This window comes from Pezoporus flaviventris, unplaced genomic scaffold (assembly GCF_033815535.1).
Source record: "Pezoporus flaviventris isolate CSIRO_AGI_PZ_B2104156 unplaced genomic scaffold, CSIRO_AGI_Pfla_v1 ptg000031l, whole genome shotgun sequence".
Classification (NCBI taxonomy): Eukaryota; Metazoa; Chordata; class Aves; order Psittaciformes; family Psittacidae; genus Pezoporus; species Pezoporus flaviventris.
In genome coordinates, this window is record NW_026892579.1 from 19,377,016 (window position 1) to 19,393,203 (window position 16,188).

General features: G+C 36.5%; 1 protein-coding gene across 1 annotated transcript in view; it reads left to right on the plus strand.

Annotated features, from left to right (window-relative positions):
* CEP162 (centrosomal protein 162) overlaps nucleotides 1-16,188 on the plus strand; it is a 46,170-nt gene that overhangs the window by 7,620 nt on the left and 22,362 nt on the right. Inside the window, exons 4-12 of the mRNA XM_061460354.1 lie at nucleotides 7,970-8,122; nucleotides 8,393-8,579; nucleotides 9,536-9,585; nucleotides 11,827-11,942; nucleotides 12,882-12,912; nucleotides 13,256-13,378; nucleotides 14,098-14,289; nucleotides 14,449-14,530; nucleotides 15,375-15,639. Coding sequence (XP_061316338.1) covers nucleotides 7,970-8,122; nucleotides 8,393-8,579; nucleotides 9,536-9,585; nucleotides 11,827-11,942; nucleotides 12,882-12,912; nucleotides 13,256-13,378; nucleotides 14,098-14,289; nucleotides 14,449-14,530; nucleotides 15,375-15,639 — 1,199 coding nt within the window. The remainder of the gene's footprint in view (nucleotides 1-7,969; nucleotides 8,123-8,392; nucleotides 8,580-9,535; nucleotides 9,586-11,826; nucleotides 11,943-12,881; nucleotides 12,913-13,255; nucleotides 13,379-14,097; nucleotides 14,290-14,448; nucleotides 14,531-15,374; nucleotides 15,640-16,188) is intronic.

Consider the following 16,188-nt stretch of genomic DNA (forward strand, 5'->3'; position numbering starts at 1 on the left):
GAAACAGGCAGTGATGACATGATTGCTAGTTCAATATTGACTTGGTCACATAGTTCTGGAAGAAAATATATTATTGTTTGCAAGTTTTGCACCTCTAGTTTTCGATTTCTTCATTGTTTTTTTTCTGGGTAATAAAGCTTATGAGTAGTTAGTTTCTACAGGGTGACAGTCTCATGTTCTTGTAGTAATTGGTGGCTTCTTATTTTCCTGATTTGTATAACTTACAGCTGGAGCTTAACAGAAAGTTCCAGAAATCAGTTTTTCATATGACAGAGTTAAGATACTGCTGGTAGTCTCAGATATTACAGCTGTGTTCTGTCAGTGTTGTCATATTAGGGGTGAAATCTTAGCAGTTGTGCCATTGTCTGGACTGCTTATCTGTCCTTGGCCTTTTAAAATATTGCTGGAAAACTTGGATATGACGGAGTTTCTATCAGGTAGTTATGAGGTTTTATGATTTCCTTACAGCTTTTCCAAAAATGAAAGGACAGAGTGTTCATGCTGGGCAAAGTGTGAAAATTAAGCAGTTAGCATGACCTCATTTCTTACATACTATCAAAGAAAATTTTCAGGTGACTTTAGAATTTCATCATTCTTCCATGTTTTTTTCTGAGATGCCTGAGGTAACCCATAAAGTACTGTGTTGCTTCTCAGGCTGCTTAAACCAAAACACACTGGAATAGGTACTTAAAAGGCTGGGTGATTACAAGTTTTAGAGAACAGTGCTTGTATGGGTTAAGTACAATGCAAAGCAGAATCAGAAGACATAATATGATCGTATCAGGTTGTTCCCATCAAACCAATTCTACCTCTTTTATTTTTTTAAATTAAGGATATCTTATTAGCTGTGTAGTTTAACCAGAGATAAAGAACTGAAACATGCTTGATATGCAGTTTATTGGCATATAAAATAGACTTCTGGTAAACTTTTTAGGGGGGTCTCTTAAAAAATGCTCCTCCTTTAAGAGGAAAGCATTCAGCTCGTGGACTACCCAGTTTTGCCAGTGTTGAATATATTTGCTTGCAAAAGAAGCTGTTCATATACATATTCTTGATGAGGATCTGCATGAGTTGAAAGTAATCTGTGAATCAAAGGACTAACATATCTTGGCAGTTGTACATAATGAAACTAAGAGTACAAGAATATAGGCCAAATATTCTAGATCTATGCACTGAATTCTTCCTGAGCACCATTTTTGCCAGATTGTTAGTTTTATTTCATCTACACCTGTCATCATTCTGCATAGAATTCTGTGCTTGGGGGCACATGCAGTAAGTCATATTCCACATAATACTTTAATATTACCAAGCAGAGAGGCCTTTAAGTTTTATTAGAGGGTTTTCCAGGCTCTATCTTGATGAGAAGAAAATAACTCTGGCATGAAGCAGGGTTCCTGGTTGTGTCATCCTGTTAGGAAAGGACTATATTTGCCACACTGGACACTCGCTAATGGTAGCAGTTGTATTAACATAAACTGTGCTAGATTAGGAAGTGCATGGCACAGAAGCAGTCTGTAATATGATGAATGCCATTCTACTAATTAATGTCTAGTTGTAGGGCAATTAACTTAGAGTGAGAAGAGAGCCTTTTGCTGAAGCTGCCTTCAGTATGAACTGAATGTTCCTCTGCAGCTGTGATAGTAGATAACTTTTACATAGCTTTAACTGAGAGCGATGAATCCCACATATAAGGGGAATTTATACATGTGTACGCACTACAAACTATGCTACGATTTCAAGTCATGTGGATAAACTTGGAGTGGTTTAAAATGACAGGTCAGGTGGCTGGAAGGAATTCGGTGTGGATAGGCTTCTAGAACTGTTCTTTGTTTCCTCTGTGTGTCTTTTTGTCTTGTGTGCTTTGAAGTACTTCATTAAGTGTAGTTTTGCTAGATCTAATATTCTTCAGCAGGTGTATGTTGCAAAGTATGTTGCTCAGATGTATTAATAATGGATGAAGGCATGGAAGTATTGCAATATAAGCTTCAGCATGGGATGACAGAGAAGATGATGCTTTAGAATTGTAGAATTTTGTAAGGTTATTAATTGTGCCCTAAATAGCAAAATCATTGTCCTGTGGGAAAAAATAATATTACTGTGATGATAGCAAATATGGCAATAAGCTGAATTTCATTTCTGTAAGGTGTAATGGTGGCACGCTTTGACATTTTGTGGAGATCCTTGTATATTCTTCTAGACTTGAACCTCCATATTGGTTGCAGATAGGACTTTATTGCTGTCATCTAATAGAATAATTACATTTAAAATGTTTTGTCATCTGGAGTCAAACTTACATAATTGTATGAATCTTATCTCCACCCACAGTGCAGCACTGCATTGCAAGTACTTGCTCCTGTGTATGAGTTGATGTGTTTGGATGGCATTGTGTAGAGATGCTGTTATATTAAGAAAGTCTGGCTAATCATCTTGAGTAAGGCACCAAGCTGATAAGTTGTTTCCAGTTTGAGGTTTTCATCTTGAGTTACTTTGGTATCTATATCGTGGTGTGTCTTCTTGAAAGACACAAAGAGAGATGACTAGAAGACTAAATATATGCTCTACATTTATGTGTTGTCTGATTGTTTTTTTGCAAGGCATCTTGTTAAAAAAGTGCCAGGAAATAGCTAGGGATTTGAACTAATAGCCTGTTTTCATTTTTTGTAGATTAATCGTAAACAGTGTAGACAATTTCTGTTCATTTGGCTGAGAAATAGGAGGTACATTTTAACATATCTCCACTTGTTATTCCAGGCATGTTTGAACTCTTTGTTCTTCAGCTTTAAACTGAAATGTGCAAATTATGATTCAAGATGCTGTCTTCCATATTTGACAGGTTAAAGACCGACCTGTAACTAATGTCCTTTCTACTTTTTTTTGTCGTTTAAATGATAAAAAAGAAATTGGATAATAAGAATTCCTGTCTTGTCTTGCTTGCCTGCCTGTTCTTGCTGTTTGTCTCATTTTTTAAAGATTTTCAAACAAGATTTGTTAAACTGAGAAAAGAGAAGAAACTGATGGAAAGCCATGCTGAGATAGCAGAAAACAGTGAGCAAAAGAGTCCCCATTCAGATTCCCAGTCTGGTATTTGATTAAATGTTTTGCCATATTTATTCAGTATCAGCTTTATATAGTGCATCTAGTGCATTTCCTGTAGAAAATCCTTTGCAGATCATCCATTTGACCATAGTGTTGTTACTGAAAGCAAGCTGCCACTTACTTCATTTGTCATTTCAAGAAGAAACTAACAAATGTGTGAACCTTTGCTCAGCTGTCATTACATCCTACATCACTTCCTACAGTGATGTAGTAGGACAGACAGTAATGAATGTAACCTGGGGGAGGGGGGGGAAGGGATAACTTTGAAAATCTGAACAAAAATCAGTATGTTTAGTACAAAGAAGATCTCTTACACTTTCTGTATTTCATACTCAAGAAACATTCATATTCACTGTTCTACTTCTTTAATTTCAAAGATGGCAGTCAAAATAAGTATTCTTCTTATTTATGTTATTTTTTTTCCCTCTGCTGACCAGAAGGCTGCTGTATGCATGCTGGCCCTGGAATGGAAACAGTACAGTTGGTGTAATAATTACAGAGTTGTTTGATCTGCAGGATTATTTTAGTCAACATAACTTCAGATTCAGCCTTTTATGTGTAGTCACTTTTTGTGCTATCTGAAGAGAAACTCCAAGGAATAATTAAGACGTCTAACGTTGATACTTTAAATACTTTTGTGTAAATGACAATAGCAATTAACATGTATGTACTAGTTCAGACATGGTTTTGGTGTTGAATTGAAGGAGATTAATAATATTTTGGAGAGCTATGACAAAAGAATACTTGGCACTTGGCCTTTAGTTCATGTTGGTGATCACCTACACAACCTATAGAATGTTCCCCTGTATTAGCTTTCTAGAGCATGTATGCTGTCCTGTTTTCGTAAGCTTCATGTACATAGAATAGCTGTAAAGCATCTCAGTCTGGGAGATAAACACTAGCACTGAATCTGTTTCTTGAATTAGGCTTAATATTTGAAATATGAGCAATAGGAGGACTTTGGTGGTTATTTTAAATTACTGTTTTAAAAGGCATCAGGTGTTTGCATTATTTACAACAGGAGGCAAGCTGTTGACACTTTTTAGTTTACCTGTAAATCAGGGATAATAAATCTAGAGAAAGATGCCTCACTAGTGAACCTGGACATTAGCTGAGGGAATAAAGAACCTATGCATTGTATCAGAATGGATTTCATACTGTTTCTCTCTTTGCACTGCAACTGTCATTTGCTCACTGGCTTTCTTTAGTCATCTTGGATGTTTCTGAGTTGTGTTACCGTTGGTCACGTGTCCCAGTAGTCCTGGTTCTAGATAGAGGTGTTTGGCCTCATGTCCTAGACTACTCTTGCTCTCCCTTGTGTCAAGGTAAATTGAAAAGACCTGTAACTGAGAATTTTCTCTGACATAGGCAATTCAAAAGCCTCCTTCACCCTCACAATTTGAACAAGGAAAAGTCTAATACAGTGCTAGCTTAAGGCATATAAAGTGTGTAGTGTGACTCTCATCTAAATATCATGAGAGAGCACAGCTTTCAGCGTTTCTAAAAATTTTATTGATGTGAATGGAAGCTTGGTTGTATTTGCTGCTAAGCAAGTCCTCACAAGGGTTTAAGCAAACAACATGCAGTTCTTGTACCTGACAGTGATAAAGACAGTAGTAATGCACATTTATCTACCCATGTTTTTCCACTTCGAGCTGATTTAGATGCTTTCTGACAAAACTTTTAGTATAAAGCTTCTTTTATTAATTAAGTAGGTTTACTAGTTTTCTTCAGGTAGTATATTGAGCTCCTAGAGCAATGTATTTGAATGCAAGGTATACGTGGAGCAGGAAGGAATTTGTCTTTTTTTAATTAAAAATTAAAACAAGAAAGTTTTATTCTCAGAAGTTACAAGTATTAACTTATTAGCTATAGCTTGAAAATTATTAATAATTAAATTACAAGAAACGGAACTGATGTGTTTGTTGGGTTCTTTTTACAGAATTGTCAATTTGAATTCTCACATCTTTTTTTTTCCCTCTCTATTTCCTGTCCATTACATATAAAAACTTATAAATGTTTGTGTACACTTAAAAGTAGTTCCCCCTAAACCTTCTTCCAGTGCATCTCGCAGCAAGGCTTTGTCTAAATTCAAAATTCTGGAAAAATTTCATAAGGAAAAGAAAGATTCGTACTTAAACAGAGAAGAAGGAAGCCTCACTTCTGACAGTCCAGACAATTTGGAGGGTAACAAATTTACTGTATTTTATGTGATACTGAAAAGGCAAAATGGCTCAATTCTGACAGTCCTAGTCAAATTAAGTAGGAAGGAAGTTACTTTTTAAATAGATGTTTGTTACTGTCTGTAGGTTTTGAGTCCTTTGTATTTATGTTTTTAAACTTTCCTCTGCAAGTGTGGTGGTTGGAAATATTTTCCTGCTTGAAACTCAGGTTCTTATTTTAATAAATTTGAAGTGGCTGTGTATCATTAGCCTCACAAAATACTGCATGTGAAGGTATGAGTAGTGACATCTTCCGAGTTGAAGACAACTGTTGCTTCAGGAAGCTTTTATGAAAAGTAACAAGTACACCCCCAAATAAATCACTCTTGGAAGCCCCACAGAAACCAGTAGGACTGTTCAAACAACCAAAAAACACAGTGAACAGAGACTTTGAAATTTATCCAAGTTAATTTTTTTTCCAGGTTTGATAGGTTTCTCAGAGTTCAGATTGTGTAGGATTAGTAAAAAGACATTTCTTGCCTTTGTTAGCAACGGTAGCATCCAATCCCCTGTAATTCAGGGGGGTGTCTGGGAATTGAGTGTAGCTGAGTGGCAAAATTCAGGCTGCAAAACTATTTGATTTTCAGATTATTATGGGAGGTAAAAAAGCTCTGGTCTGGTTTGAACTGGCAAAATTAAAATTCTGAAAGAATATTTAATAGCTTACATAAATCCCATGAAGCTTTCAAGGTCTGGGTAGGTCTGTTCAGAAAGTTCGTTGAGTTTGAGATAATTTAAATGAAACAGCTCTGGAAAATGTTTTTCTCTAAAATTTTGTTCTGTTAAATGTTATAACTGCCTTTTTACTGAAGTATATGCCCATCTTCTTTCTGGTAAAGCTTACAGGACGACAGTGTCAGTTTATCTTTGATTCTGCTAACATATTCTCATTGAAAAAATAGGGTGCTGGAGGTCTGGTGAGATTATGGCTAATTTAAAACTCTTCAAAAATACTTGTGACCCAGCTGCAAACAGACTCCAGTTTGCTGTCTTGATAACTAGAACAGAGTGCCATCTGAGTAAATTTGAATTACTGTCTAGTTACTGGACAAATGGACTTCGTGTACTTTTCCACTTCTGCTTGGCACTTTGAGCATTCCATTTTATACTCTTCAGTGTAGTAGCAAAATGTATTTATTTAGGTATTAACTTAGTGTACATGTAGAGCTTGACCTTTAGTTAGTGTCTCTAGCATTTATTTGTTGTATGCAAGGCAAGTCAGTCAGAGCTCTGTATCAAGGACAGAGCTGAAGTCAGATACAGGAATGTAAAAGTAATTGCCAAGATGTAGAATCTTGTGCACTTAGCCTCCCAGTAAAATGTGCAAGAGGACTTTGTCATTGAAATCAATGAAAAAAAAAATACTTCCTAACAAGGGGTATTGTGTAATCAGAATGCACATGCCTGTGGGGAAGGAACAAGGTGTTCAGACTCTTACTTTCCTCACTGTGCATACATCTTCAGTACTGAAGGGAGGGAATTCTCTATTATCATGATAAAGGTAACTGGCACTTCTTAAAAGTGACTTGGTTGGACCTGTAGAGAGGACAAAAGTAACAGAAGTAAGAGCCTGGAGTTGAAGCAGTCTATCAGCATGCAGAAGTCTGGGTTAGTGTTCTTCAACTGAAGAGTTACTGATGTACCCATCTCCTGCAGTCTCCTGACAGCAGGAAATGAGCTGTTATTAGTGTCTTTACCCCTCCTGGTATGTGTGGCACAAGGACACAGCTACAGTCTAAAAATCTTTTGGCCAGACATTCTCAGAAATTCTGAGTTTATTTTACCAACTGGAGATTCATGTTGGGTAAGACAGACATGGTTTCTGTTCCCTTCTGTGAGAGCTGTTAAATTATTTCATATGTCATTGGATAAAATGCATAAGCAGCTTTTCTTCTAGTCTTTTTCTAAGAGAACCTTTCAAGAATCTTAATGTGTGTTTTAGGGGCAGGCAGAAGGAACTTGGTGCTGCTTTTTAACCAGTAATGTGCAATATTTGGTTTTTAGTTTTTCAAAAGGAAGTAGATAAGGCAGCATTCTGTCTGAGAGCAGAATTCACTCTTGAAGCTGGTAAGGTGCTTTTGAACCTTCACAACACTGAAATTACATTAAAGAGAGCAACTGCATGTTGTAGTTGCATAAATATACAGAATGGGTGTTTGTCAGTGACCTTTAACTTTGGTTACTTTTTTTTCCTTAAAGCATTTAATTTGCAACGAATGAAATGTAGCTGCTAAGCTACGGTTTTCAAAAATCTGTGGTGCTTTCTCTGGGATAGTAGATCAAACAAAATGAGCAGGCTTTAAACAAAGAAATGTTAAGTTCTCCATAGGGTTTGTGTGTGTGATTCCTTTCTATGAGTAACGTTAAAGTAAGTCAATTTTTACAGTTGCTGTATTTGTCCCATGATGAACTTTAGGGTTGTGTGCAGATACAAAGGATAGGAAGATAATAGCCCAATTAACTCTAATTAAACAAGATTTACATATCTCATAGTAGAAGTGGAAATTGGATGAATGTGATTTACGAGACTGTATTTTTGCAGTTGCAACATAAGATTAAAATTGGTGGTCCTGGAAGATGACTGAAAGACTCAAGTGTTGTAAAAATAGCTTTTAGATGTTAATCAAGAATGCTGCAACTTTTTTTCCTAGGAATGCTTGGAACCAGTAGAAACTTTGTAAAGATACAGAACACTTCACAGACTAAGGGAGAGAGTTATGAGAATATGCACGTGGAAAAGATGCAGCTTGAGAAAAGTAATGGGGTTGCTGTCTCCGTAAGCAGAGTCAGCCTGGAGGCAAATGGTGAGAACTGAGAGCACAACTTATTTCATGAAGTTAGATAGATTTAAATAAGTTACTGTTGCAAGCAATTCACCTTAATTCACTGCAAGTTCAGATTCGTCACTTCTGCCAGCTGCACCTCATGAACTGAAGGCTCCTAGTACTAGTTTTTGATAATTTGATACTGTTAATATTTTATGAGTCTGTCTATAGTTGTGTTAACTATTATGACTATTCTATGTGAACATACAGCACAGATGCCATTATTTTATTCTTTGTTTTGAAATTTAGATTCAGTTTTAGCTTCTGAGCCTAATCAAAGTATCGTGGGAGCTGGATTGGATACCTTGGAAGAACAAGAAGAAAAAGAAATGTTCTTTGCCAGACTTGAACGAGAAGCTTCCTCTACTATTGATTATTCAAGATTAAATAAAGAGCTGGATTCCAATGATTCTGTCATACTAGCACCATTTTTACGGTAATTTAGAGGGAAGAAAAATTGTGGACTGTATTAGTGGGCACATGTGATGGGTATGGCCAGTGAGATTTTGTGAGACAGCATCCTGTATGATTCAGTCAGGTTTTGGTTTTTGTTATAGTCTAGGGTTTTTGAGGGTTTTCTGTTTGTTTGTTTTAAGGCAAGGACAGACATGAGCTTAGTAAATAAAAGAAAGGAGTAAGGTGGGAGCGTGACTCGGTGATGAGTGGAAATAACTGCATTCTTGTACATGACTGAATAGAAACAATTTAACATTCTTAATTGTAAGGTGTAACTAAATGAAGAGTTAACAACTGACAATAACAAGGAAATAGACCACCAACGATTGCATCCTCTTGGATGTGATATTACAAATTAGTCTGGAGGAAGGATACAAGATCTTCATAGACTAGGGCAATTCATTTATAATGAGTTTTGTGAAAATAATTTCAAACGTGAGAGAAATAGATCAAGGGGCAATTCAGGCTGCTGTTGCTAAAAAATACTGCGCGCAGAGGCAACTTCCAATGTGAAAGGTGTTGAAGGGTTAGAAATCTGGAGAGTTTTAAGTAAGGACAAAACTAGCTTTACAGGAAAAGGGTGAAGAAAGGAAAGATATTTTTTTTTTTTTTTTTTAGAATGCAGTGAGAAGGTCAGAACAGGAAGCAGACCTGATAAAAATTTCTTTGAGAAGCTAATGTAGATGTTGGAGGGAAGGCAGAAAGGGAATGGTTCTAAGAGTTAGATTAAGAATTTTAACTATGGACAGTTGTAAAAACTTAAATATTGATTTTAATAATTGCAGCTATTCATCCACCTTTCTTACCTCTGGCTTGATATGATGGACAAATTTGAGTTTTTATTGCTAATTGTAAGAAGTATTGAAGTTTGGAGTTTGAAAAAAGCTGTATTTATTTGCTGACCAAAAAGAGTAAATTTTTCATTTCATTTCTCAGAAATGAAGAAACTGAAAAAGAAAAGGAAGCTGCACATGAAGAGAAATCTGGTACTGCCATCTTTCTCAATCATTCATTTGAAAATTCTTGCCTTTGGGGCTTTGTTTGGGTTTCTTTTTGTGTTTGCTTTGGGTTTTTTTTTTTTTTGTTTGGTTTATTTTTTAATTGCTGCATGTACACTAAGAGTTATGAGAACCTGATTAAACAGAATGACAGAAATTAAAGCGGTGCATTATTGCTCCAGTTTAAATGCAAAGTCTTCAGAAAACATCACAGCAGGGTGTCAGAGGAAAACATAAGTTTGTAGAGGGATGTAATTTAGAGGTCTGGAAAGAGGAAACTGTACTACAGTCTTGTACTTTGTTCTATACCCTGTGTGCCCTTTGAAGCTAGTCAGAAAACTTGACTCTTCCTACGTTTCAGAAGCACAAGAGAGTCCAGCATTCTCACTGAACTTTTTTGTTCTGAGAAATATGTAAACCAGTTGACTTCTGATCCCATGTCACCCTCGCAGTTGTGGGTAAACCTTTTATTTAACTGAAAACTAATGTATTTTTCATTGTAATTATTTTCATTTATCTGTAGTTCTTACATCAGCCTTTTACGCTGCTTTTGCGTTATGCCGGTGTGACTATTATTCACACAGAGGGTTTTAGGGGATTGCTTTCGGTTTTGTGATATCTTTTTTTTATTTTTTTAAACTTTTTTTTTCTTTTTCTCTTTTTATTTTTAAATGGATTTTTTAACCTGTTGTGACCTTAAAGACCAACAGAAAAGAAAAAACAAACCCAATTGCCAATCAAAAAAATAAAGAAAAATTAATGCTGAAATAAGTCTTAATGTTTGAGCTACTCTAGTGTCTTAACTGTCATCTGTATTTTTGTACCATCATATCATACCTGCATTTAATCTGTAATCTGCAGAATACTCTTAACCTGCTTTTTTCCCACAAATTACTATGCTTCACCCCTTCCATCTTGCTTATTTGTGTTTTACTTGTCATCTCTATTTCACTCTTCATTGCTAGCATATGATAGAGTGTATTCCTGTAATTTAATCAGTAGAGTATATATATCTTCAGATTTATATATTTAGCTGAACCTTTGAGAGGCCCCATTGTCAAGCTTGAATTTCCCAGACATAAAGAGGCTGTATTTGTAAACTATTATCACAGGAAATCTTTTCTCCTTGAAAGCTTGATTACTCCATAGGCCGCAACGGATCATGATAGTTATAGCAGTAATGCTACAACAGTTTTGTAACCTTTTTTCTAACAAAATAGTTGAAATTACCCAATTGTTATGGTCAGTTTATAAAATTGACATTTCTGTTTTTAAGAAAACAAGTTTCTATGAAATACTCATTATGACCAGTCTCTGCATTGTGTGTGTGCTTTTGTTTATTCGTTGTCAAACTGCTATTTCATGAATGAAATAAGTGGATAATGTGTGCAGGAATGATACAAGCACTGTGTATGTCTTCAGTCAGTAGGAAAAAGCTATTTTCAGCTGATCAGACTGGTCCAAAACCAAAGAGAATGCTGAAATACAGTGCCTTTCCAGAGAGTAGTTTTTATACATGAGATCAACTGTGTGTCAGGTGTTTAGTGACAGAACACAGAAAGAACACATTGTAAACCAGTGTTTTGTAATGTTTCTAGTTTTAAGCATTATGGATGATGCAGACACTGAACAGGAGCTGAGTAGGAGGAGATACAGCAACAGGGAATCAAAACTTGTGGAAGGATCTAAGTAACTAAACAAAAGCATTTGGCTTGCTTGTAAAATTCATTCTCTGACACACTTGTGGTTTTAAATAATGCTTACTCTTGAGAGTGCTGATGGGCCACTAGAGCAGGTCAGGGGAAGCAGAATTACAGATTCTGAGCCTTAAAACTGCTGGTGTTGTCAAGGTTAACTGCTGGTGTTGTCAAGACAAGGTACAGAGTACCTTGTCTACTGGGGAGGGAATTACATCATTTCACCTGTTAGTGAAAGTCATAGAATAAAAAGGGTCAATTCAGTTGTGCCTTGAGAAGACAGGTAAAGTGTGTCTGATCATAACACAAACTTCATTTGAATACACAGACATTATGTGTCACTTTTACTGTAGTTTTACGGTACCATGTAAAACTACTAGTAGTATCAAGTCCAGTCTCAAAACCTTTCTCTTCACTTTATGAGTAATAGCGGCAGTAGCTCTTCCTAGATTGGGGGAGGGGAAATAGCTTTCCCTTACTGCTTTACCTTCCTTGAATATTCATTCTGTTTGATGTTTATTGTACTCTTCAGGCAGCTACAGTGAAGATTTTGAAGAAGAAACAGATTCTGATCCTGCCTTTAAAACTGAAGGAAGTCACATGAATCAAAACATCATTTCAGGAGTTGATTTAAGTCCTCAAGAACAGGTATAACTGTTTATATACTTGCCTGAATTGTAAAAGCTCTGCAATGTATATAATTGCAAATATACTAAACCTTCATATAATGTGTTCTGTCTGAAAGAAAATAATATAGTGGTCCTGAGACTATGTTGTTCTAGTAAGGATATGCAATGGTTATGATAAGTCACTGAAAGGATTAAGTTTTTAACAGGGATTCCTGCTTACTCCTCCTTTGAGTTAAGAACCGTGGATGGGAGTGCACAAATTATGAGCTCAGGTTGTAGCCTCAGCCTCAGAATGGGTAGCAGCTAATCTCTCTTTTGGAGCTGCTAAGGTGGTATCTACACCAGCAAATACTTAGAGAAGCAGTTTGGTAAAGAGAAGCAGATTGGACGCAGGACCCAAAATCTACACTGTGTGAACTTTGAAAGTATTACTGTTGACTACCTTAGTCAGGTCTTTTGATGTGGAGCGCATGTGGCTGGAGCACACCAGGTGCGTTCCTGGAGCATGTGTTCTGATTTGTTTGGGTTTTTTTGTGAAAAGAATCTGTAGAGCACTACGTGTTCACCTATAATAGATAGATGAGGGCTTTTAATTCTTAAGTTTATTAGAATAGTAATTCTGATAAATGTTTGAAAAGAACAACTGCTACGTTATTTTCTTTTCTCAAATTACAGCACAGGAGAACCAAGGCAGTGCAGAAATATCCTTATGTGGAGTAGCATTTAGCTCCTGGTTACTTTTGAGAGGGTTTATAGAGTACAGGATATTGGAGACCTTTTGGCATCCTTAGAGGAGTTTTAGACAAGTGCATATTCCTGGAGCATGAAGAACTGCTTAGCTCTGAGTTCTAAGAACTGTGCTTAGATTTTTGGAACAACTTTTAAAGTTCGTCCAGATTTTCTTCCCCCCCCCCCGAAACTTAAAAAGTAATATTTGTTTTTTCTTTATTTTTGTTAGGAAGAAGTAAATGCTGGCATGCTGGCTAAAGGTAAACTATAAACTCTGATCAGTAGGAGAATACTTAATGTAACTTTTTTAAACTTGCTTACCTGATTTTTACTATTTTGGTTTTTTTCACCTTAATTTTGTGTTCTACTTGAAAGACTGTTGGACTGAAAGGTTAAAAATTAATCTGCATATTAGCAGTTCAAAGTGATCATCATTGTAATTTTTAATTTACATATAGTCAGTACTCAGAGTTTGATGCTTACGATCAGAATTAATCACTTTACAGTTAATGGCATAAGCTTTGGTATACTTCTAATTGCAGTGAAGATAGAGTATAAATAAGAGAATTGTGTTTTCTTTAACATTCATCTTCTTGGGTTTAGTTGTATTACTTGATTCACAAGATTCAACTACAGAGCTTCAGAAGGCTGTTGAAACATCAGATGTACCTGTAGGTGAACATCATCTTCCTGAAGAAGTCAGTGGAATTGAAATGAATGAAGCAGGTAAGGGTTGCTTTAAAACAACAAACCCCCACCCCTTTTTTTTTTTAATCAGAAAAGGAAAACCAAACACACAACAAAACACAGTTCTCAGAATCTTACTTTGGTAGAATAGGTGGCTCTGATGTCTTTCTTTGTTCTTAGGCTAACAGTGAACATGAAGCCCTTGGCTTTCAGTAACAAATCTTGAAAGGAGGAGGAAGCGTTTCAGGAGAAAGTCATCTTTCTGCTAAAGATACCTTTTTACTCTTGGTTATTGTAAAGTTGCTTTTGACATTGCAGCTTGAATTGAAATATCACTTCCTCTGGTTATTTGTCATAGCTAAAATTCTTCTTTGACAGCATCGAAAACAATTATAAAATACATTTTCTTACCAAACTTTTTTACAATAGTGTATGCCACTTGTCACCAGAGTTGTACTCTGAATGTGTCTGTTAAAATAGTTTATCACATATGCTGTTAGTTTTAGTACTGATAAAATAGTGAGGCAGTTGAAGGGGGTGGAGAGTCATGTAAACTGAAGATGGGACTATTTAGTATGTGCTGATTAACTCAGCACTGTTTATAGTAAAAATGAGATTTTGAAACATTTTTTTACAAATGAAATCATTATTCTCACCACATAATACACCAAGCTAGTAACTGAAGCACAGGCTCCAGTGGGATGTCTCCCAAACCAGAAAATTCTGTAGTGTCTCTTATGAGCCTGCGTTTTTCACAGGCACTTCCTATGAGCAAACCACCAGTGACATGGAAGCGTTACACCAAGCGTACCGTCATATTGATCAGTCTTTGGGAGACACTGATGAGCAAAAACTGCACGATCCTGCAGTGGCAGTCTCAGAATACATAGTGCAAGGTGTTTCACAAAATAATGACGTCTATTCAAAAGGCATGTCAACCATAGAATCAGGTAAATACCTCAAATGCAGGCATGTATTGTACAAGTATGTAAAATAAGTGAACCAGTAATTTTTAATACTCCTTTTATGAAATGTTTTTAAATGTTGTCCTTTTTACAAATATTTTTTCTAAGTTTTTTTGTTTGTTTGTTTGTTTTGGTGCTAATTAGATTTACCTACTATGGAAGAATTGATGAAACCCATTAAAGGACATTCGTGTAATGTCAGAAATTTTGATGTGGAGCATGAGAGGTATTTACTTCAGAATGCATTTTAAGAATTGTAATAACTTAAGTCCATTAACTGTTTGTGAAAAGCAGCTTACAGAATAGCTCATCTGTCTTTTTCCCCAGTTAAATGTTGACATTTCGTTATGTCTTACAGTCGCATTATGGTATTTGCAGTGAAATGTAAATTGGTTTATACTGGGGATTCCCAAACTGTCTGAGTGATAAGCAGCAATGTTTGCCAGATCATTTGGAGGAGTGTTCCTCAGTCTCATAGCTACCACAGCTAGCATCATTGCTCTTCCAGTCTTCTGCTCTTTCCCCTCCCCCATACATGGATTTCAGACCACATCCTATCCTAGCTCTCCAACCTCCATAATCTAAGATCAAATCCTCTTATTCTGCTTACTCTTGTGAATCTTGCTAACCTGTGCTCCATACCTCCTTCTGGTTTGCTCCAGCTGTTGTGTCTAGAGCAGAAAACACAGGCCTTGAACTGTCAGAAATAGGTTATGCTTAGCATTGAGTTTTGGGAGTTTATCATGTAGCTGCACCCAGCAGATATTACCATTCATTGTTTTATTAGCATTAATTGCATGCTTTCAGGTGTTCGTTCATCTTGTAGCCAAGTTTGGTACTTCCACAAAAGCAGTCACTGCTGGGAAATGGCTCTTGTCCCACAGCATGGGAGTGAATCTGTGTAACTAAATCTGCCAGGTTGTTCTTAAAAAAAGCCTACTAGCTCTTTCAAATTCAAGTAATCTGTACAGCTGATACCTAAGGAAAAAAATGACCCACTTTTTCTGAAGTGGTAGAGAAGCAAAGGGCAAAATTCTTGTTGTATATGACTTTATTCCATTCTCTCGTAGTCCTGTGAAACTGGTAGGCAGCACAGCAAATGACTTCAGCAGCTGTTCACCCATTAAAGAGCACCAGAATAATATGATTTGCAAGGCAAGTTTATTTGAAAAATTTAACAAGGAAGAGAGCAACTTTGTGCGGACAGGTGTGAATGACAGTAACCTTCAGAGAGTGACTGAGAAAGAAATTCAGACCAGTGAAGTACAGCCTGATGTACTAAGAGAAGAAATAGTACAAGACTCTCTGCTTTCACAAGGCAGCAAAACTAAACAAGTAAGTAATATCAGCCAGGTTTTTACTATATGGAAATAAGTTTGAAATACAAAAATTTTTAGACTCCCTGTCATTTGATTATGCTCTGATGTTTAGAGACTGGGAGACTGTTGCTGTTTTTCTTGAAACTCATGGTACCATTGCTATTGTTAGAAGTAGCCAAACCAGTGGACTCTGGGACCAGCAGGATTCTTCCTGTCCCAGCTCAATACATGCAAGGCTACTGTGGTTCCATGTCCCCAGCTCTAGCTAGTAGCGAATCTGAGCACGTGTTCCCATTGGGAGTGTATGCGTAAACATACACAAGCTCAGAATAGAGAGCATATTTACAGAGATGGCAGGTAGAAACACCACTCAATAAGAATGTAGGAGAGACTGCAATGATCAGTGCTCAGCTTAGTCACACAGATGGACTGACCAGCAACCTGGTGGTGTCACCAGCTTCTTTAATCTTATTTTCCCTCTGTTTCCCAGATCTGTTCCTACTTGATCCACCTTGATTGCTCCCATTACCTAGTTTTTGTCCTTTGCCTAAATATCCTGTAAGTT